Raw genomic sequence first — 24,528 nt, 5'->3', positions numbered from 1 at the left:
ATGTGTTGGCCCGTTCTACTGTTACGGTCAGGTAGACGAGGGATCCAACAATGCAGGTAAGCACAGCTAAAGAAAGTCCAGAACACAGTCCGAGGTCGAGGGCAACAGCAGGCAGCAAGGTCAAAAACAATCCGAGGTCAGGGCAGGTAGATCAGGTGCAAAACGGTAAACAGGTCCGGGTTCGTAGGCAGGCAGAGAAGAATCGTGGTCGTTTAAACAGGCAAGAGGTCGGTACACAAGGCAGAGATCAAACTAGAAGAAGAACTATAGCACACCCAACGCTAGAGAACGTTTAGAACGGGCAAAGACAAGGCGTACGAATGGGGTTTAAATAGGAAGGTAACACTCACGTCATCAGCCGCGCCGTAGAGCGTGTCGCGCCCTAAACTTGATATCAGGTGCGATATCTGGAACCACCACCAGATGGCGCACTACCGCCGGTTTCCCGGCGTGTGCGCGTGGCGACGTGCCTGGAGCGTGAGCGGGTGCGCGCGCCCGACGAAGAAGGACCACAAGCCCCTCGAGTCACCGCGGTAGCACCGGAGGCGGAACCACCGACGTCGGGGGACCCAGCGGCCAAGGTGAGTGCAGCGGCAGCGCGTGTAAGCCGTCGGCAACCCGCGTGCGGGACGGAGGTGGGGTTGCCGACGCCCGGCGAACCGGCGGTAGCAGCCGGAGAGGGAGCCGCGGCAGCGCGCGTGACAAAACACTAAATATCTATATGATCTGTGCAGTGCAAAAGATAAAACAGAAAGATTATCTTCAAAACATGTCAAAATAAATCATGACATAGAATACATCGTATTATTGATCGTTATCAGGTATGAATCACTGGTTTATTAATCCAACACATACAAAAATGCAACAGATGAAGCAGTACATTGCATTAACATCTGCAATTTATCAGAATGCTCTCAAATAAAGGAACACCGGCACTCCATGAAGATAGGAGTATAGAAAAAAAATTCTTTAATCGGATGCTTGATCCCATATGTATAAAAAATAAAGTGTGCTTTATCAAAAACTAATCCCACAAGACAAAAGCAACCCTAATATAACCACGTTAATCAAACACATAAAAAATAAAAAAAACTGATAGTAATAGCAAAAATAAATAAATCACCCAATAATATGAAATAAAGAATTCAAAACAAATGATATACCCAAATAAAGATTCGTTTTTGATAAAGCAGTTGAGGTGCGAAACACGTCAAACAGTCTCTCTTTTTCTGCGGCTGGTATGATTTTTTGTTTATTTCTTTTCTTGCATAATTTTGGACACACTATATTTTTTTATACATATGGGATTCAGTGGCATCATGCTGTGGGCCCTCCCCCAGTTGAAACACCTTTTTTTGAGGGGGGCAGTCATGATAGAGCAGGAAGACAAAGGCCTTGCGCTCCTACCGCAGGACTATAAGGTAAGTGAACTTCAAAGGGGGGAGAGGGTAGATAGTTAGGAGGGGGTAGATGGGGAGAAGGGGGGAGAGAGGGGTAGATAGTGAGAAAGGAGGGTAACAAGAATATCGAAATAAAGAGTCAGAATGAGAGAGAGAATGGATTAATGTGTGGATGCATTGCGTGAATGAGTGAGAGAATAAATGAATTAATGTATGGATGAATTGTGTGAATGAGTGACAGAATTAATGAATTTGTGAGAATGCATTAATGAATGTGTAAATAATTTGTGTGAAAGAGTTAAAGAATAAATGATGTGAATGAATTGTGTGAATGAAAGTGAATTTGTGAGTGACTCTCGCCTTGCTTTTTATTTATGTGGTCTGAGCTGGTGTTTTGTTTGTTACATCATATAAACCGCATGTGTTAATATCAAGCCAGTTAATTTCCAGTCCACTCGGCACCCACAAATAAAAGAAAAGGCAATAATTAGGATGGCAACAAAAAGATCAGTATATCTTGCTATATTATTCTGTAGCAATGGTACTAATGCAACAATTTGAAAAGACAAGTACTCAGATATGTCTGTATTTTGATAATGTCTATAGATTATTAGTGAGATTTTTAATAGATGCAAATAATGTCAAACTTCAGAAAAATATACTTAATTACAGCTAAAAATATCTTTTACATCATTGCCATTATCACAGGTTATAAACTCTTCTATATTGAAGCAGACAAAATTCACCTCTTATTCAGAATAATAGATCATGGTTATATTTACCACCACTTGTGGCAGGTTCAGGGGGAAAATTTAGTGGAGGGAAAAATAACTTTCTTAAAATTAGGCAATCACCATAAAACTCCAGTTAGCCAGGAGAAGATAGTAAATCTGAAAATTATTAGCTAATCAAAGTAAAAATACGGTCTAAAATCTCTCCCTGATTTTATCTAAACATAAGCTTTTAAAGACAATGCTTATTACCATAATCTCCACCTATTGATTGAAATCCTCCAATCAGAAATTTTGAATATTACTCCAAGGTATAGAAGTACTCGGAAGTTCTCTGACAATAATTAGAAATTTCATAGCATATTTGCACAAAATTATTTCCATCATTAAGTACAGAGAGACGCTCCGGTCTATGGAATAATTTAAAAAAAACATCTGGTGTTTACCCTTGACCAGATAGTGTATCTCTACAAAAGAATACATTCTCAGTAAAATTGTTTTCAATGGCCTTGCAGTGTAGCAACCTGTGTAAATTATATCTGTAGAGATAAGTAGTTTCTACTCCCTAAATTTCTCATACTATTGAAACTAACCATTTATTTACCGTATTGGCCCGAATATAGGCCGCACTTTTTCCCCCAGTTAAAGTCTTTAAAATGGGGGTGCAGCCTATATTCGGGGTCTAGCGCCCGACGCCCGGGACATGCAGTTCTGGGCGCCAGGCAGGCAGCAGGGTTAGGATACAGATCCCCCGCAGCGGTGCAGGGGACCCGCATCCTACTCTCTGATACGCTCAGACAGCCTCCACTGCCGGCACTTTCCACGGGGGGAGTGCCGGCATGCGAGATTGTCTAGGCGCATCGCGCAGACGTTCACCGGCTGCAGAGATGCGTGCGTAAACAACCTCCGCTGCCGGTACGTCTGCACGACGTGCTTTAACAATCTCCCTTGCCGGGAATTCCCACGAGGGGAGTCCCAGCAAGGGAGATTGTTAAAGCACATCGTGCAGACGTGCCGGCAGCGGAGGTTGTTTACGCGCATCGCCGCAGCTGGTGAACGTCCGCACGATGCATTTTACTTCCGCTGAGTGCCAGCACCGGGAGTTGTATACGCGTATTGCGTAGATGTCCCCCTCCGGCCCCGCAAGACACCCGGGAGTCTGCTCTGGTAAGTCGGGGGGGGGCAGAGTGGCAGCATATCTCGAGGGGGGAGGACAGAGTGGCAGCATATCTCGAGGGGGGGAGGACAGAGTGGCAGCATATCGGGGGGGCAGAGTGGCAGCATTTCTCGGGGATGGGGGGGACAGAGTGGCAGCATATCTATTACCAAATTTTTTCTTTAAAAAAGCACCAAACTTTTAGGGTGCGGCCTATATTCGGGTGCGGCCTATATCCGAGCTAATACGGTAATTAGGAAAGACTTGCTGAAGCAGCTATTTTCAACAGATCTTCTTTGTTCTCAATATAGATTGAAAACAAATCCTTTATGTGATTTAAAACAAACAAGATGGCTCTGACTCCATTTTGTGTTTGTGTGAGTGTAATATGCTAAAATACACTACATTTGCTTTCCATTCTAAGATAGCTGACAGCATCTATACCTGCTGTCTCCAAACCCCGTTGCCACCCGTGGGTTTACCGGATCAGTGTTATGGGGGTGATCCTAACCAATGTAGAGGCTTTCTGAACCAAGTGAGCATCTATTTAGAAATGGTCCCGCAGGCCTTTCCAAATGACAGAAGTAAGGTGGGGTTCCTATTTTCACTCCTTACTGATAAGGCCTTAGCCTGGGCAAACCCGCTTTGGGAGATGGTTAAGGCTCTAACGCTCTACCCAGAGAGATGTCACGCTCTACCCAGGCTGCGGAGCTGCATGTCTCTGTTTGTTCCTGTCTTGCTATAGTTTCCCTGTCTTGCTGCTGTTCCCCTGTCTTGCTGTGGTCCATTTCTGGATTACTGTATGTTCTCTCCTGAACCTCGAATTCCTGGATTCCAGTCCTGTTCTTCAGCTTCTGTTTCCTTTATAAGGTGTGCTCCACCCGTTATGTTAGTCTCAGTCTGCAGTCTACAGGTAAGTCTCTCTGATATGTGTTTAGATTCCATGTTTAGTTTGTTTAGTACCTCTGTAGGCAGGGTTAAGCATTAAGACCCACTGAATATTGGAGTACTTTGGCGTAGTGGTGGGCTAAGCATACTATGGCCATAAAATGTGACGGAATCTCCAATTGTTGTCTTATAGTCCTAGGCAAGTCCTGTTTGGTCCTGTGGTTTCTGTGTACTCTTGTCATGTGTAGCCTGGTCAGTCTTGTCAGCTCTGTGCTTTGTTGTCCTGTCTTGTGTCTTGCCTTTAACAGAGACTGTGGTAGTGGATGGGAGCACCAGGGAGGGAATGTAGGTGGCATCACTCCCCAGCGTCTGAGTCAGTGCCCGGGAGATGGCACGGCCGGCCCATCTCCCCAGCGGCAGCAGGAGCACCAGGGAGGGGATGCAGACAGCATCACTCCCCAGCGGGTGGGTGAGTGCCCGGGAGATGACGCAACCAACCCACCTCCCCAGAGGCAGCAGGAACTCCAGGGAGGGAATGCAGGTGGCATAACTCCACAGCGGCAGCAGGAGCACCAAGGAGGGGATACAGGCGACATTACTCCCCAGCAGTTAGGTGAGTACCTGGAAGATGGCGCAGCTGGCCCAGCTCACCAGCGGCCGCAGGATCACAAGGAAGGGGATGCAGGCGGCTGAGTGAACTCCAGGCAGAAGGAGCAGTCGGCACTTCTCTCCAACGGCGGGAGAGACAGAGGTTGGTTGGGTGAGTGTTGCCCTGTAGGGGCAATTTGGCTAAGAGACCAATTTGGGATTGGAGGGACTAACTAACTTTGGAGTCAACCTGTCTGGGGTCTCCTCCTGTGTAAGTTTCCTTGGGAAGGGGGAGAAATGTCACGGTAACCCCCTGAGGCCGAGAACACATGAGGGTATGTTTGAGTTTGTGAGGAGAGCACTGATGGATTCCTTGGGAAGACTGTGTACCTGCCTGCCCAGTTCCCTCTTATGTCTGTGCTAATTGAGGGGCACAGGGGGCTCTACATGCACGGAAATGCTCGTTGCGCCAGACTGGGACATAGCCACAAATTCATGGAACTGTATAGCGGCTAGGAACCTCAGCGATACCTGCCAATAATTGGAACTGTGTCGCTATAGACATCTGTTGTCCCACCACGTCGCTCTTTTGGAGCAATACTGTGCTTGTGGTGGGAGAGGGAGCTAATTTGGGAACCCTGGTTTTATTACTAGTCTTTAGGACCAGCATTTACCCAGCTGCGGCTTTGGAACTCTGGCAGGCTAACGCACAGACTATTCCCGGGGAAGTTTCCGATGCTGACGCTCAGGGTCCTGATGTCAGATCAAGTCGCTTTTTGTAACATAACATACTCAAACCCTGAGCTCTCCATTGGTACCCTTGGATTGACGCCATTCCCTCGGGATCACCCCGAAATAGTGAATCTTTGTCAAGTGGGCATTGCTGGCCATAGAACTGTATAGAGGGGCCAGGCTGTCTGGTGGTTGATGAGATTATACTCCTAATCCTATTATGTTTTGTGTATAAATATCTGTGCTGTCCTTAATAAACTCAGTTCTGTTTTACCCCTACACTAAATCTCAACTAGTGCTTAGGGGGGGGATTATTTAGGATTAACCCTTGAGCAACTGACCATTCATGGCAAGGAAGATTTCTACGGCTGAGCTGGACGAGATGGAGCAGGGCCGCTGACACTGTGGCTATCTGAAGCTGAGCAATACAGTGTTGCTATTGTCCTAAAAAGAACAATAAATTATCATAGCAGCCCATGCCAAGCATCAGACAGCACTAATGTTGAGGTAACAACAGGAACAGTTTATTGGAACAACAGACAGCCTTAACTTTATCAGATAAGGAGTATAAACACATCAACCAAACAATACCCTGCCCAGACAGCCTGGCGCATCCATGCATTTCTATGGTCAGCAATCGGGGTGATCCAGAGAGAGCGGCACCAATCCCTGGGTGCCAATGGAGAGCTCAGGGACAGAGAATGTTATGTTCCAAAAAGCGACGGTGTAAACCGTATTCTGAAGCCCTAGAACATCATTATAAACTAAGCCTGGCACTGATTGTGGTAAGCCATAACAACCATCACTATATCACGAGTCAGACATTGACGGTGATACAGTGTAACTCCCATCTCCCATCATTAGCCTAATTTTTGTTTGCATTTTGTAGCTATTTCACTCTCACCCACACTTACTTACACTATCACACTCTTACTCATGCTCTCTCACACTTACTCTTATTCACACTCTCACACCCTCACTCACTCTTACTGACGCTCTTGCACTTGCTCACTCTCTCAACGTCTCCCTATCTTCTCTGCCGAGCACTACACATTCCTGTCTCCTTTTCCACAGCTTCACTTCTTCTCTTGCCTCTTTTGTCTTCTTTCTTTAGAGTTTCTCTTTTCTTTCAACCATACCAGCCATCACATCCAACCGACACACCTCACATCCATCATTTATTCCCCTCTCCTCCTCAGTTTGGTTCTCTCCTCTTCTTTCTACTTTCTCTCCATCTCTTTTTTTCTCCACACTCCTGTTTTTCTCTGTCCTCATTATATATATTCACTTCTTTCTTCCCACATTCATTCTTTTCTCTCTTACTCTCATTCCCTCATTTTGCCTTTCTTTCTCTTCTCTTTTCATTTGTACTCCTTCTTTTCTTTTTTCATTTCTTAACCTTCTTTCTATTCTCTATCCCTTTCACTACTGTTTTTCTCTGTCCCCATTATATATTCACTACTTTCTCCTCTCTCTTACTCTTCTTTCTCTCTTTCTTTTCTCTTCCTTTTCATTTTTACCCCTTTACTTTTTTCTCTACCTCTTTCATTTTTTAACCTTCTTTCGTTTCTCTCTCTCACTCTTTTTTCTCTTTTCCACCTTTTTTCTTAAATTTTTCATCATATCTCACTACCATATCTCCCATTATACCTCACTCCCATCATAGCAGACTCCACTTCACCACTCCTATGACACCCAGCCATCACACTTAACTTCCATTACACCTAGCAACTACACATCATTCCTATCGCACTCATCCATCACAACTTATTCCCATAACACATCACACACAGCCATTACACACATTCACTCCATCCTCACTCTAACTAGAGCTAGGCTATCCAGCAGATGCAAAAGGGGGTGGGCTAGACTAGAGGAAGCAGGAATGGAAAGGAAGAGGCTTGTTAAAACAGACACTTGGGAAATTGTTTGGGAGAATGAGAGAGGTGGTAGATGGCTAGATATAGTCCCTCACCTGTGACTCTATTGCTGCTGGCAGCTGAAGAGGGAGCAGACTTTGCATTGCGAGTATTTTACTTATGCCGCCACCGGCTTCAAAGGGCTGATTATCAGCATTTTCAGTAAAATACCGGTTTCCAGGGGCAGTCCCCGGATTGAGGACACTGTCCCCTGACAAATTATTGCCCAGGAGATGCAGGGTTGTGCGAGCAACGTCTCTTGAATTTGCACAGGGGAAGCAGGAACTCAGCGGAGTAACGTGAAATTATGTCACGTCAAATGACCCTGCTCCATTCCCGCAGTGATGGCCCCGGGTTAAATGGTGCCATCTGTAATAGTTATTGTTTGTAATGCCTGCATTTCCCAGTATATGTTGTAGTTTGTTTTTGTTATGCTTTTGTCCTCCCCTCATGTGTTGCCCTGTCCATGTGCCACATGTCCTGCCCACAAACTTTAACCCGTCGTAGCCAGGACACCGGACAGCATGTGTCAACACATTTGGTTTGGATCTAGGAGTCAGCTTTTTTTTTTCTTCCCCAATTCCCCCAAGTTTTTATATTCCTGGTGGTTTATTTACGCAGGGAAGCATAGGGTGCCAGATTCCTGATGGCAACTCTGCAAAACCCTGGGTGCCAGGAAGTGGTTTCCAGTCGCCTTGGTTGGTATTATGGGTTTCCTAAGAGGACCAGTGAGCTGGTGTAACTGTGGCTGGTGGTTCAGTCCAGGTCAAGTTCAACTCCTGGGCAAAATGGTATTGTGCAAAATGGTATAGTCAATGTGCAGGTTATTATTCTACGGTATATAACTTGGCATTATGTTTGCTGTTTTATCCACTTCTTTTGGTGTTGTACTGGTAAAAGGGATGAAAGACATATATGAAAAAAACTGATTGATATTTTAAAAGGGTTGTCCTTAAAAGTAATCAAACTAAATGAAAGACGTACATAAGCCATTATGAAATGCAGTATTATATCAAAAATTTTAATAAAGAACAGTGACCCACCCTTTTATGTATTCATAATAGAGATCAGCAAATTATTGTGACCCCTCCCAACCCAATTAACTAATTCTTACATTCAGACAAATTTAATTGTAGTTATTTTATTCTTTATATCCTTTATGTTTTGTCCACTTCTTTGTTTCTTGTAAGCCTTTCCTTGTATTTACTTAATAAACTATATCCGTGTTCTTTTCTATTTATCTCTCCTTGCCATCACCTAACCAGCTGGATCAACAAAGTACAAGGTCTCAGAAAAAAGAACACTACTCTTTCCCTCATGCACAAATATCTCAGCATTAACCCCTGCTGTTAATGAAAAAAACTTTTCCTCTCAATTAAGAGTACACAAAACATTTAACTCATCTGAAAAATTAAGGTTTATAACTGCCTGGAAATGAAAGTCATTAAATTGTGTGTTTTTTTATGTTCACTGTGTAAACATGCCAATAAACCTGTTGTCACGGTAACCCCCCCGAGGCTGAGGACACATAGGGGTATGTTTGAGTTTGGGAGGGGGGCACTGGTGGATCCCTGAGGAGACTCCTTACCTACCTACCCAGTCCACTCTTATGTCTATGTCATCCTGTGCTCATTGGGTGAACAGGAAACCCCGTCTGGTCTGCCCTAACCAGACTCCCATGAACTAGCCGGCTATAGGGGCTCTACAAGCCTGACCGGGACCTAGCCACAAATCCATGATACTGTGCAGTGTCGACAATTGAAACTGTGTCACTACGGACATCCGTTGTCAGACACGTGACTCTTTTGGGGTTATGCTGAAGGGGTTAATTGCTGGTGCCACTTTGCATTGATAAGAACCTCCACATCCACATAAATGCCTGCATTTTTTAAGTGTGCTTGTTGTTAACCCCCCTTAACCATATCTTGACTAGCTTGGAGTGGCATTAACTACTCCTCCAAAGTAGAATGGTAGAATGTGGTTAGGAGGTCAGTAGACTAACAAAACTTTTTGTTATCACTGCTTAATGTAGCTGTGTTTGCCTTCTTTACACTTCACTAGCCCAAGAAGTAATCTGTCAGGATCCAGGAGAAAAGAATGCCTGAAGTGTCTAGAGAAAGAAATCCCTTCACCAAAGTTGTCAGGGGCCAGTTGTCTTTTTTTGTCCAGTCACAGTAAATTTGAATTTAAAGTACTGACCCTAAAAGGATTGCACTCAGATTTTGAAACACAACACTTTTTTTCTCAATTCTGCTTTATTGAAAATATGCACAACGAGAGAAAACAAGAGCGCACATAAAGGTTATACAGACAATGTGCACAATAAATCAGACAAGTGTAAGACGCTTCATAGGCAACCTAGAGCCGATCATTGCGGTCGGTACAAAGGTGGAGAGCACCGGGTCGCATGAAAGTAGAAACGGCACACCAGGGACCATAATCACATAGATAGAGAAGAGCCGCTACACAATAATATGGATAAATACAGATAATGCTGGAGACACTGAGGAAACAATGATACAAAGAAAACTTAACATAGTAAATAAAAACATAAAGTACAAAATAAGAAAAAGACACTGCACGGTAGTCCGGACAAAGACATGACAACCCACACCGAAGTGTGGTGGAACTCCGAAACACGACCGGTAACCCCAGCCGAGAAAGGTAGCCCAGCAGGTAAAGATGGTAACACACGGGTGAGAAGACCGAATCAGATGAGGTGGGGTTAAACCAGACCCAGATCCCGCACACGAGGCGAGGAAAGGAACATTGACCACGGGAGCCACCGAAGGGCATTCTGATATTCCTCCCCTTTGGCGGAAGCAACTAAGTCTTCCATCTGGGAGATTGTATTTACCCTGGAGATCCAGGCCCCTATGGGAGGCGGACCCGGGGTCTTCCAAAAATGGGGAATAATTGATTTAGCCGCATGGATAAGATGGAAGACTAAAGACCGTTTATAGGAGCCACAGGGGGAGCGAGTGTGATGGAAAAGGTACGCCGCTGGAGAGGGGACGAAGTCGGGATCAGCAATTTCCCTGACCACTGTCCCCACCGTATCCCAGAATGGCCTGATGTCCTTACATTCCCACCAAAGGTGAATATAAGAGCCAACAGCTATGCCACACCTCCAACATAGAGGAGAGACCTGAGGCATGTAGTGGTGAAGGTCCTGGGGAACCTTATACCAACGGGATAGTAACTTATAGGAGCACTCTTGTATCTTGCTCGAAATGGATCCTTTATGCGTCAGCACTAGGATCTTATCCTATTCAGAGTCCGAAAAGGGGGCAGGCAGGGAAAGATCTCTCTCCCACAAACTAAGGAAAAACGGCTTAGTTTTACAATGTTCATCAACCAGTATGTTATAAATTTGCGAGAGGAGGAAACACAACACTTTTTAACCTGAATTAAATAGGCAACTTTTTAAACAATAGAATGTTAGAAAAACACATAATGACTAAAGGAACAGGTAGAGACATTACATTGTTACATTAACACTACCATTCAAAGGTTTGGTGTCACTGATGGTAGCTGAAAAAGGGCCTCTGTACGCCTACGAAGATATTCCATTAAAATTAGCTTTTTTCTGGTACAATAGTCATTACAACCTTAACAACATCTACACTGTATTTCTGACACCAATCTTTTTAACGCTAGTGTAGATTGCATTTTCACCCTTTAAATATGAGCAAAGAAGGCTGTGAAAATGTGATCTTTTCTTCAATATATATACAAAAATACTCTGCTCTCAATGATATTAAACAATTGCAAAACAATACAGGTTTATCCAAAAAATAAATAATATAATTAAATACATGTGTGGGACAATTAATGGCACCCTTTTAGTCAAGACAACAGCTCTGAGTCTTCTCCTATAATGCCTGATTGAAGTTGGAGAATATATGGCAAGGGATCTGAGACCATTCCTCCATATAGGATCTCTCCAGCTCCATCCAATTTCGATGTCCCCTCAGTTCACCACACATGTTTTCTATGTTGTTCAAGTTAAGGGACTGGGATGGTCATGGTAGGACCTTTTTTTATGTATGTTTTGGATCATTATCCTGCTAGAAGATCCAACCACGGCCCATTTTAAGCTTTCTGGGAAAGGCAGTCAGGTGTTTATTTAATATCTGTTGATATTTGGTAGAGTCTATGATGCCATGTATGCTAAGAAAATGTCCAGGTTCTCTGGCAGAAAAACATTAAAAAAACACTACCATATTTAACTGTGGGCATGAGGTACTTTTCCATATGGGTACCTCTCTTTGTATGCTAAACTCACCTTTGGTGTTTATAACGAAAAAGCTCGATTTTGGATCCCATTTGAAGTTCCAGTAGTGTCTGGCAAAATTAAGACGGTTGATCTTGTTCTTGGATGAGAGTACAGGCTTTTTTCTTGAAACCCTTCCAAACAACTTGTGGTGATGTAGGTGATGTCGGTGATGTCGGATTGTAGTTTTGGAGAGTTTCTTACCCCAACATGCAACTTCTTAACTTCTGCAATTCCCCAGCTGTGATCCTTGAAGATTTTTTGGCGGCTCGAAACATTCCTTTTATACTGCGTCAATGCACTGTGGACACATGTCCTCTTCCCGGTTGATTCATAACATTTCCTGGAACTTCTTAATTATTGCCGTCATGGTGGAAATGGGCATTTTGCTATTTTCATATAGCCACTTCCCATTTCGTGAAGCAAACAACCTTTTGCTGCACATCACAGCTATATTTCTTGGTTTAAGGGAATTTTGCCTATGTGTTACCTAATATTTATCCTTCCATGAAACCCAGGTGTACTAAAAAAAATCAATCAATGGGAATATACTTTACAAATATTGTAAAGTGCCAATAATTGTGCCATACCTATATTTAACATTTTTTTTTAAATAGATTTGTGTTGTGTTTGCAATTGTTTGATGTCCACAAGAGGATTTTTGTGTATTTTTTGAAGAAAAGATGATAGGATTAAGCAGCTTTTTCACAGCTTTCTTTGCTCATATTTACCAAGAGTGCCAATATTAATGGAGGGTACTGTATAACATCAGCAGATTTCATATAGCTATAATAACAGAGAGAGTGAAAACTAACAACATTAACATTCACAATAAACAGAATTGTCGATAACATTAACACATATTAAGCCATACTAGCACAGGAGGATAAGAGGGCCCTGATCTTGTGAGTTTACAACCTATTAGGAGGTTGAGAGAAATGAGACAGAGGGCGAGGGAAGCAAATACCGTATTGGCTCGAATATAGGCCGCACCCGAATATAGGCCGCACCCTAAAAGTTAAGTGCTTTTTTAAAGAAAAACCTTTTAGTAAAAAAAACCAGTGGAATAGATATGCTGCCACTCTGCCCACCCCAGATATTCTGCTCTCCCGAGATATGCTCCCACTCTGTGTGTCCCCCGAGATATGCCGCCACTCTGCCCCCAAGATGTGCCCCCTTTAGATATGCTGCCACTCTGCCCCCAAGATGTCCCCCCCCCTAAAAATGAAAGCTGGAGACGCCACTGCTGGGTATGGTATGAACGTAGGCAGGGCCACTGCTTGCACATTTGGAAAAGTATGTTATGAAACTGTTTACCACATGATACGTAGTAAAAAGCCCTTGCCACTTCCCTTAGTGTATCTCAACTCTATTTCAGGGACTACTTTGAGCAAAAAATCACACTGGAACATATACCACAAGACAGGGTAGGATCAGGAACTACAAGCTGTTTAGTAGCCTTGGAGTAAGAGACCAGTAGGTTCAGTAAATGTATTTGCCAAGGTTGGAATCCCTGCTTGAATACTGACAATTAACGCATCCTAGTATTAACTGTATTTCTTCACTACCACAAAAAGGTTGCTAAACAGAATTCAAACAATGGAAATCAAAGGATTATTTGTTTATTTGATTATAAGTGTTTCCTAAGAGTTTCCTAAGATTATGCATATGCTCCTAAATGCTGCCCGATAGGTGTCATGTGAAAATAAATCTTAATTTATGCATAATCAGTAATATTTTTAATATATTTAGTAGACTTGTGCATTCGTATTCGGGTGAACATGAAAATGAACACGAAGAGCGTGTTTTCGCTGTTCGTCCCGAAGAAACGAAAAGGCGAAGACACACAACACAAAGAATCTTCGTGTTCGTCTTCGTCTACTAATCTCCCTGGTCCCTTCCCCATCTAGCCTTCCTTATGTACACAGCATCGCAGGGGTTGACGGAAGCGGAAATCCGTAGGTTCGCCGTCAGGAGTTAAGAGGCCATGCGAACGACTCTATTGGTCGCCTGCAGGGGGCTCGTCTGCCATCAACAAAGGAAATGAAGTGCAGGCGACCAATAGAGTTGCTCGGACGGACATTTAAACTCCTGGCGCCAAAGCTGCTGGGTAGCCTGTACCGCGTTAACCCCGTATTAACCCCTTCTACAAAAAACGGGGGGGGGGGGGGACGAAGAAAAACACAGGAACGGGTGTATATTCGCCGAATACGAAGATTTTTTTCCCCCACGAAGATGAACACGAAGAGTTGGCCTGTGCCCAAGTCTAATACTTAGTAATATTTTTTAATTTAGTAATAGTTAGTAAATGTAGTAATATTTTGTAAGAACTTTTCAAATGTTCTACATGGCATCTAGAACAAGGGTGTTTATATCTGCAAAACAATTCAATCAATGCTCAGTGAGTAATAATGAACAAAAGTTCACATTGTGTTCTTGATTGTGAGATTATGTATCAACATATGGGTGCTTGCCAAATGCAACAAGAATATAAGTAGAGGAAGCTAGACAATTTGTTATGACACTGACTCTGAACATGCAGTGGCTGGCTCTCTGTGCTGCAATCTTGACTTGTGCATACAGTGTCCATTCTGGACCAATAGAGTCGTTCACTCGGCCTCTTAACCCCCTGGCAGCGAACCCCGTTATCCCCTGCGATGCTGCATAGATAACGGGAGCGGAAATCCGTAGGTTCGCCGTCAGGGGTTAACTTGGTGCAACTTGGCCGACAGAGACCACTGGTCAGTAGCGTACCTAGCGGGGGGGAGGGTGGTCCGCACCGGGTGCCGCTCATCAGGGGGGTGCCAACTTGCCGGCACCCGGCACCCCTCCAGAGACGGACAGTAATGTCCGCTGCTGGAGGAGCAGGCTCGCAAGGGAGCGGTATCGGAGGTCTTTAACAGACCTCCGGCTCCCTTGAGTGATTTTAAGCCGTGTGCCCCGCAAGTGGGCTTACCTGCCGTGTGCCCCGCAAGTGGGCTTACCTGCCGTGTGCCCCGCAAGTGGGCTTACCTGCCGTGTGCCCCGCAAGTGGGCTTATCTGCCGTGTGCCCCGCAAGTGGGCTTATCTGCCGTGTGCCCCGCAAGTGGGCTTATCTGCCGTGTGCCCCGCAAGTGGGCTTATCTGCCGTGTGCCCCGCAAGTGGGCTTATCTGCCGTGTGCCCCGCAAGTGGGCTTATCTGCCGTGTGCCCCGCAAGAGGGCTTATCTGCCGTGTGCCCCGCAAGAGGACTTATCTGCCGTGTGCCCCGCAAGTGGGCTTATCTGCCGTGTGCCCCGCAAGTGGGCTTCCTGCCAAGTCGAGTGACTCTTTGTATATATTGTTGTACCACCGCATTCAATACAACTCTTAATCCAGATCTGTTGTCTGTGGTTTATTCCGGCGCCTGTCTGTAACAACCCCAGACCATAATGCATCGTGGGGTGCAGACAGAGCCCCTCGTATCCCCTGCACCTGGGCTCCTTATCAACCTGTGTCCTCGGTGCGTGACAGTGGATTGGTATGTGTGTGGATTGGTAAGTGTGTGAGAGTGATGGGTGTTATGCTGTACCATTTCCAATGTATTTTTCATCTAAAGTACATCATAACTCCCATCACTCTATACTGTTCCATACAGTGGCAGAGCTGGGAGACGAGGCCTTGCACCCCCACCGCAGGACTCCTGAAAGGTAAGTGAACTTCAAAGAGGGTAGATAGTTAGGAGGGGGTAGATAGGGCAATCACATGCCTATCATGCCAAGTCTGCGAGTGCCTCCTGGAATCTGGGTATGCCTGGGCATGATAGGAATGTGATTGCTGTTAACAATTATATATATATATATATATATATATATATATATATTAATATTGTTATTTAATTGTTTTGTCCTATTTTGGTGTGTTACTTACTTTAAATAAAAGTGTTAGATTTTTTTTATGGTGTGTGGGGGGGGGGTCATATTCAGTTTCGGCCAGGTAAATGCTGCATTTTCGGTTTCAGTCCAGAATTTGTTTTGGTGCATCCCTACTACTAATGAAGTGGTAGTACTACACCACATCAATGTTTGGCTTAGTATATAGTGATTGGGGTTATGCTGCACTATTGTCAATGTCTGGCTCAATGTATAGTGATAGGGATTACGCTGTACCACCGTCAATGTGTGCCTCAGTATATAGTGATAGGTGTTATGCTGTACCACCGTCATTGTCTGTCTCAGTATATAGTGGTAGGTGTTATGCTGTACCACCGTCAATTTCTGCCTCAGTATACAGTGATAAGTGTTATGCTGTACCACCGTCAATGTCTGCCTCAGTATATAATGATAACAGTAATTCTGTACCAGCTTCAGTGTCTGCGCCGGTATATAACGGTAGAAGCTATGCAGTTTTAAAGTGTGTGTGTGTGTGTGGGGGGGTGCCACATACAGGATCATCCACGGGTGCCAAATACTCTAGGTACGCCCCTGCCACTGGTCTCCCTGCTCCAACAGTTAAAAGTCTGTACCAGACCAGTGGTCTCTGCCGGCCAAGTTGCTGGACCAGGATTTTAAAAGTCTGTACGAGCGACTCTATTGGTCGCCAGCAGGGGGCTTATCTGCCATCAACCAAGGAAGTACAGGTGTACTTCATTGGTTGATGGCAGAGGAGGCCCCTGCAGGTTACCAATAGAGTTGCTCGTACGGACATTTCAACTCCTGGCGCCAAAGCTGCTGCGTAGTCCATACTGCGTTAACCCCGTATTAACCCCTTGTAAAAAAAAAAACGGCAACATACGAAGAAAAAAACGAACACGAAGGATGCACACGAATATCCGCCCGAACCGAACACAGGAACAGGCGAATATTCACGGAATACGAAGATTTCCCCCAACACAAAGACGAACACGAAGAGTTGGCCGGTGCCCAAGTCTAATATTTAGTAATATTTTTAAATGTAGTAATATTTAGTAAATGTAGTAATATTTTGTAAGCAGTTTTTGAATGTGCTACATGGCACCTGTCAAGAAAAAAAATTTAACATTTTACTTTTCAGTTTTCAGTAATACTTTCAAATTTGACATCATTTTTGTCAAAACACCTTCTGTATTCCACAGTAATGCAAGGGTGTTTATATCTGCAAAACAATTCAATCAATGCTCAGTGAGTAATAATGAACAAAACACATTGTGTTCTTGATTCTGAGATTATGTATCAACATATGGGTGCTTGCCAAACGCAAGAATATAAGTAGAGGAAGCAAGACAATTTGTTATGACACTGACTCTGAACATGCAGTGGCTGGCTCTCTGTGCTGCGATCTTCACTTGGGCACACAGTGTCCATTCTGGGGCAGTCTGCTGTGAGTACATTGAAAATGGGGGAAAGGGGCAAATAGCCATTTTATGCCTGAAACAATTATATAGCTCTAAAACAAGACTTATATTTTGTTTTTCTACACAGCTGTTCCAGATGAGCAGAAGGCTTTAGTTACCAGCCTCCAGCTGAACATGGCCATATCTGTGGGACCATGTGTCACTCCAGACCCTAGCATTTTACTAGCATTGAATCTGGGAAGCAAGAACCTGAACCCTGAAGCCAGAGAACTACTGATAAAACAACTGAAAGAAGATGCAATTACAAAAGTGTCTCAAAGTGAGAATCGCTACTTTTATTCGATATTAACAATAACTAACATGAATTAAATATATATACTCATATTCTGTGCAGCCAGGCTAATTCTGATATATATATATATATATATATATATAGATGTTTGATGATTTGCTGTTGCAGCTACTTGGCACCGGGCTAAAAAGGTGGTGATTGGTGTGCAATTGTTAATTTTGGACATTATATATATATATATATATATATATATATATATATATATATATATATATATATATAACATTTAACTTTAATTGTAGAAAGTTAGAGCATTGTAGAAATTGAAGCATTAAATACTGTGGGAATCAAAGCACTGACCATGATCAACATAATTCCAACCATTTCTTGATTTCATATGATTTCAGTTGTAAGCAGCATGTGTATTCTAGCCCAAGTTTTAGCTGGGGTTCACCAAGTTCTTTGAAAACATGTACAATTGAATAAGACTTTTGAATAATAAGCCCTTTGTGGTTTTACAGGCTATTTTAGATGCAACTTTCAATGGAATTCCTGCTGATCAATTTTTTAATAGATAAACTTACAGTATAAAAAGTACCTCCATAACACTGAGTGCAATGGACATCCTGAAAAATACAATAAACATGTTTTGTTTGTCTTAACATGATTTTTAATTATTCTTTAACATTATTTCATACATCATAATTATTATATTTACTTTAACAAATGGGCCAATAGTGGAACATGTGGTACATGGAGTCCTAGCTGGAGGACACATGTACTGAATCGGAACAATATTTGACACAACATATCTTTTACTTTGGTGCAGCTGTATCTAGGTTCGTTCTTTCACACTAACTGTTGCAAGCATGTTGTTTATTACTTAGTCATTGGTAAAAGCATATGAATTTCTTTAGAACACACATGCATGTTTAGAACATATTTTGTAAAATCCCATATTGTATTATTATATCAACAAATTATAAAGGTTACCTAAATCACACATAACAATTTAGTCTTACTATATTAAATGATTCAATGGGTGTCATACAATTCTTAGATTAAATGGAAAGTGGGAAATGTTGTGCAACCAGCAGAAACATTCAATGAAATGCTGTAATGGCTGCTCTTTATATAACATGTCCAGCGTGTTGTGGCTTGCAGATGATTACTCAATGACTAATCGCTGGTTGATATGTGTATATTTCTTCTCTTGCAGATCTGCCCTTTACATCTGGGAAAGTTGCACTTTATATTCTTGCTCTCCGTTCCTCCTGCTCTGACCCCTGCCAAATCTCAAGACCTAATGGCAATCTTAATCTAGTAAAAGTACTTGAAGAAAAAACAAGGGCGGAGATAAAAAGTATTGGTGAGAAATTTAGGAGCTCTTTTTTGTTCATATTGATGCACACTCATAACTGGGAAATACTGAAATTTACTGGAACAAAAATTGAATTCCTTGGACTTAATGTAATGTTTATGAAATGTATAGCATACTTTTAAAGATCCCTGCTTCCTGACTTTATAGTTTGCTCAACAAGAAGTTTACTGTTGTCAGGATTGGGTTTGGAGCGTCTAAAACGATGTCAGGAGCAGTTCAATAGGTCAGGGGGTGGCTGAGTTCAGAGACGGTACCAGGGAACAGACAAATGGGGTAGTCCAATAGGAAAGCCAAAGGTCAAGTAACGGAGAATCCAATACAGGGTCTGTAGCAAGGTGAGCACAGAAGAACAGGAATCTGGAGTCCATAGACATACAGGAACCAAAGTTCTGGAACACTGGAGTAAAGTGGTCACAGTCTGAGGGGTTTTTATAGTGCTGCAGGTGTCTACTCCTCCCTTGTGCTAAACAAGCTCCTCGCTGGATTGGTTACCAGAGAGGAGTGATTCCACAGCATCTGGTTCACTGTTTCTGTGTGTGAACATCATTGGTGGATAGTTGATGGTGGAGGCAGGCTTTACCTCCCCTCCACAGGTGTACAACATTATGCTGATATCTGGGCAACACCTGGAAGTCTTCCCTGGGGTTTGTTGTAACTTTAGGCCGCGGTTTTGGCCTACTGCACTACTGCCATCACAATCGCGGGTAGGCGCTGCTACTACAGTCTGCAGTTTTGGCATACTGCGCGGACTGTAGTAGCAGCGTAGCTTTTGGGAGGCCTGCAGTGACGGAGGACAGCTAGGAAGAGCAGGTAAGGGTGAGACAGGCATGACAACTGTAGAGATTCACTTTTAACCAAAATGATCCTATACAGGAAGAACAGAACCTACGAATGTCATATTGGTGCTATCAAACTCCATAGACACCTTTGAGAAAAAGGGATGAATATAGTATTTCGAAACATAATACAGAGACAAGAATATTAATGATTTATTGAGAAATATGACTGCCCTATCTCATCGTTACTGTATATCATTAGTTTCCTTTCTAGGTGTCTATGACTTATTGGTAATTATCTCATTGTGAAATACCATGCCTACCAGTTCCATAGGTTTGCTGGTTACAATTCTTCCCAGCATTGCAGACACATTCACAGTGATAGTACAATGTAATTTCCTCTTTTTATCATACTTCATCAACTGCATGGGGCCTGTAGATGTGGTTCTGCTCATTTTAAAGCTGTCATGCTCACCCTGTTTTTTAAATCAATCTTGGTCAATTTATCATTAAATTCGGAAAGTATATGTTTCTGATCCTTGTTGAATAATACTTGCAGAAAACAATCACTCCCCGCTGACCACATATTACCAAGTGGCTTTGGATGTCCTGGCTTTGTGTGTGATGTCCAGTCCTGGGGCATTCCCAGCTGCAACTACATTGAGCAAAGCTATTCCACCAAATCCATCTGGACCTGCATTCTCTGTAGGTATGTCAAAGAAGAAATTGACATCTTTCCTAACGTCTCATTCATATAAAACCAGGGAACCACAGACTCTTATTAGCTAGTTAGGTGTTGCATATTATTTTCTCCAATAACATGCTGGGTAAACAGTCAAGGTGGACATTGTAAACTGCTGCTTTTTAATCCCAGTATTTTTCCTGGAACGTCTGTACTACTCTTGATCCCCTAAGCTATTTTATTTTAATACACTATCGGAATCTAACTGTACATGTCATTGACATATATAACCATGAATATAAAGTTTTTTTGGTTTTCAATGTCTCCATACAGCCTGATGAATCCAAAAAGTGGATGCTTAATGATAATAAACATTGATGCCAGTTATTATTTAATGAATTATATAGCACCAGCATATTCCGCGGCACTGTTGGTTATCAAATTATGGCTGCTTTAGAGACTAGAACAGGACTGCTAAATTCATGTAGTCTTTCCTGTAGGTATTTCCAGGATTTATGAGTAGGGATCTCCATGATATAACTAGTACCCACAGAATGAGAAAGCTCACTGTGTTCACATATTTCACAGACACTGCAGCAGTCGCTGTCATGGGATTTTCATGTGTGCTCAGCATGGACACTACTCGCACAGAGTCCATTAAAACTCTGAAAAATGCCCAGTCTATTATGTTAGACCTAATCCTGAAGCAAAAGAAGAGCGATGGCACCATTGGAAACATTTACAGCACTGGCCTGGCTGGGCAGGTACAGTAACATACTTTTTGTAATGTGGCAAGAGAAAAAGAAACTAATAAAATGGCTTTTAAATATTCTGTTCCGCAATGTTAATTTAGAATCATGGTGAAAAAAGCTAGGCAGTTATTTTATCAAAAACTCTCCATGCAATAAATTATGAACAAAAAAAAACTCCATAGAATGACATGGGATCTGGACATATTCTGTAGTAAGTATGCACTACCCGGTGGACACAGTGGAACATTACAAGATCTTCCTTCACAACCAGAAGCCATATACTAAGTTACTCGCTTGTTGATATGACAATTTGGCTCCAGATTTGTTTTACGTTTATGCTGTTTTGGCTTTTTTCTTTTAATGTTGTGTTTTAAACATGATACTTGGGTGTGCTTCAGAAATAATTTAACCAATTTCAAATAAATGTTGAAATAATAAATAATTTTAGTGTTGATAATAAATAATTGATAGTGTTTATGATCCACATGGTAGCTATAGAGCTATTAGGTATTTTATTGTCATGTTCCACTTCCTTTTGTTCTGCTTTTAGGCTCTCACAGCCGCGCAGTTATATTATCCCTCAGGTTCCTGGGACTGCCCTCTCACAGTGCAGAAAATCCTTCAGCAGATACGCCAGGGTACATTCTCTCTGCCCATAGCAGCTGCTCAAGTGCTGCCCTTTCTGAATGGCAGAAGCTACTTAAATGTAAAGGGGATGCAGTGTCAAGCTAACAACGGTATGTACCGTTCCGTCGTAGTACACAAACAGGAGAAACAGGCTTGGATTACCTATTACAGATATTATTATGTAGAGCTAAATGTACCCTACAATTACATTATAAAATCTGTGGCTCTGGTAGCAATTGGTTTGAGAATAAATGTGCCATTTTCATGCGTTGGAGGGAGACAACTATACCTCACACACCTTTCTCCTTTATATTTCCCCCCTCTATTCTCTCCATCCTAATCTTGTTAACATAGTATCCTTGACCCAAAGGTAATGTGGAAGAGCTTTGTTCAGTTATTGTACATTTTATGTTGCCCAAGGCCAGGCTTTATTATAGCCCCTGGTTCTAACCTGCATAGGAAAGTATCTGAGCTCAAATTAGTAGCAACAGGGAACTATTCAAAGGGTTACCTCACCCTTGGGCAGTCAGCACTACTATTCACATATTAGCTGTGATCATGCCATAGTTTCAATGTGAAAGTATTTGCTCTTTAAAAGGTTGTTATCAGCCCTTACAAGTTACAGATAATATGGTTGTGGGAATCAAACATTACTGAGGGGGAGGTGATTTTGTATAAAGGCAGCTTGCTCTGTATATTAGATTAGCATTTGCGTTGACTGGATTGCATTGTACACAATCACCAAAGAATCATGTATATACGTGTCCTATGCATGGTTGTGCTGCTGTGTGTGTCACACACATTAAGTAGTGGAGAAGCTGGTAAGTTTTCAAGAGATCAATGACTTTTAAAACATTTTCAACTTTTTAATTGTGTTACCTACTTCTGACTTCCCCTCCCCTGATCATGGTTATTTAATTACATTGTTTTATTATTATAAAAATGATTTTTTTTTTCTCCCTTATGCAGCTACTCTCATTACTGTGGACTATACCATAGTAAATGATTTGATAGGGGACTACTTCAAACACTCCATACAGGTTGCAGTACCAGAAGGCTCCACATTGCTTCAGGTCATGGAGAAAGCAGCAGAGGTCAACCCTAAAGAGTTCAGGTGAGGAAATTCCTGATAGAATGATTTGATAGGGGACCACTTCAAACACAGGTTGCAGTACCAGAAGGCTCCACATTGCTTCAGGTCATGGAGAAAGCAGCAGAGGTCAACCCTAAAGAGTTCAGGTGAGGAAATTCCTGATAGACCACATGCATTTGAAAATGTAACAGCAACTTTTGAGAACATTCGAGAAGCCTGGACTGGATCACTATCTATAATGTGAAAACTGCACATTTTTCCCAAGTTATGTACTAGGGTAAGTGAAATACAATGAGTTAATACAGCATATTTCCGTAAAGGCACACCTACAAAGTATGATTTCTTCTGGGGTTCATGTCAGATGACTACAGAGCCGTCTAACTGCTGATTTAGTACAAAGTTGTCTTGGTCATGCCAAAAATGAAAACAATAACAATTTTCGAGTGACAAACTCTAATCTTCAATAAAAAAAACCCTTCGATTAGTATATAGCTCAGTTTCAGGAGTACTAAAATATATTAGTTTATATTTATATATATATTTTTTTGCTGCAAATGAAAGTCAATAAAAAATGGTAAGGTTGCTACATCAAACAGATATAATTTTGTGGTCACTCCTGTTTCAGTTTCAGCACAGAAGAAACATCTTGGGGCCTCTTTATAACAAGCATTAACAATCTTGGTGGAAACAGCAACCAGAAGACATACTGGCAGTTTTTTAGTGGAATTACTCCCTTGGAGGAAGGTAACATTCATGTTTTTGTGTATTTATTTTTCACCTGGTTATATCTAGTAGGAAATACCATTAAAACAGCATTAGAAACATCATTCCTAGTACTGTTGAATGGCCAAACCTTTCCCAGAAATAACTGTTAAATCATGCAAAAAATGTGTCCTATTCATAATATTTCCCCCGTGACATTAATTCAAAACCAAAAACATTAGTATGTATGTTAATTTTGCAAATTGAAAACAAATGCATGTATACTCCAGTAATGCCAGCCTTTGTACGATCCAGCAGTCAAAGAAAGAAATAGTACATTTCAAATGATCAAAAATAATATTAACGGATTTGGGGTATCTTGAGGAGTACGTTATGTGATCAAATGCATTACAACAATAATTTGACAAGAAGTACATAATAGCTAAATTGATCTGCACTCACTACAGTTTTGAAATTCTTTTGTCCTGCTCCCAATACTGAAGAAAAGACCTCTGAGGTCTTGAACGCCTACTCAACACTACACCTTTTCCTACGGTGGCCCAATAAAATATATTATATTGAAATAAAGACTCTCAGTATGGCAACATGTGAATCATGGCCCGCACTGACAAGGCCAATTCTGGTACTATGATAGCTTACACTCACATCTGTAACTGCATGACCTTATACCAACTATAATAGGGGTGTTGATATTTACACTAACCTAAACTATTAAACTATTGCTTTTGTTATTTCCCTCTCCTCCATATTTTAACTTTTTCAATGTTTCCATGTACCTTTCAACATTTTCTCTTTTTGTTTCCTAGGTGTAAGCACGTACAAGCCTCACAACAAGGAGCATATATTAGCCATCTTCAGCAAATACTGATAAAGTTTCATCCATTCTTTAGTTACCATTTATATTCTATCCTGCTTCTTTGTATGTACAAAAGACCTCAGCTGAACAAGTTTGTATTGGATACTGAAGTGTGAAATAAATGTATAAGTAATATTTTGAAACACTTAATTTAACTCCTGATATGTTTTTTTAATTTTTTGTTCCCATCATGCCAGAGACAGAGGGAGAACATATCTACGGTGTTTGTGTTTAGCTGTAATTATAAAATCTCATTTATCAACTAATTTACTATAACAAAAAAAAAATGGTAAAAAATTGTTTTTTGGACCCAAACAACCCAGGGTAGTCAGCTTGGGATATTTTGACACTTTTCATGCAGCCAT

The 24,528-nt window shown here is 42.0% G+C and overlaps 1 protein-coding gene across 1 annotated transcript; it reads left to right on the top strand.

Annotated features, from left to right (window-relative positions):
- LOC149280601 (cobalamin binding intrinsic factor-like) lies at positions 1-24,175 on the top strand. Its single transcript, XM_089500360.1, has 10 exons — positions 1-31; positions 424-581; positions 4,686-4,788; positions 17,109-17,300; positions 18,493-18,642; positions 20,701-20,876; positions 21,415-21,601; positions 22,461-22,605; positions 23,210-23,328; positions 24,114-24,175. Exons 1-10 carry the CDS (start codon positions 1-3, stop codon positions 24,173-24,175), a joined length of 1,323 nt encoding a protein of 440 aa, XP_089356486.1.
- The last annotated feature ends 353 nt before the right edge of the window (positions 24,176-24,528 follow it).

This window comes from Sceloporus occidentalis, unplaced genomic scaffold, assembly GCF_023333645.1.
Source record: "Sceloporus occidentalis isolate IW3139 unplaced genomic scaffold, rSceOcc1.0.p SCAF_152, whole genome shotgun sequence".
Lineage (NCBI taxonomy): Eukaryota > Metazoa > Chordata > Lepidosauria > Squamata > Phrynosomatidae > Sceloporus > Sceloporus occidentalis.
Note: the sequence above shows the minus strand (reverse complement) of the source record. Positions and strands in the feature narration are given on the sequence as shown.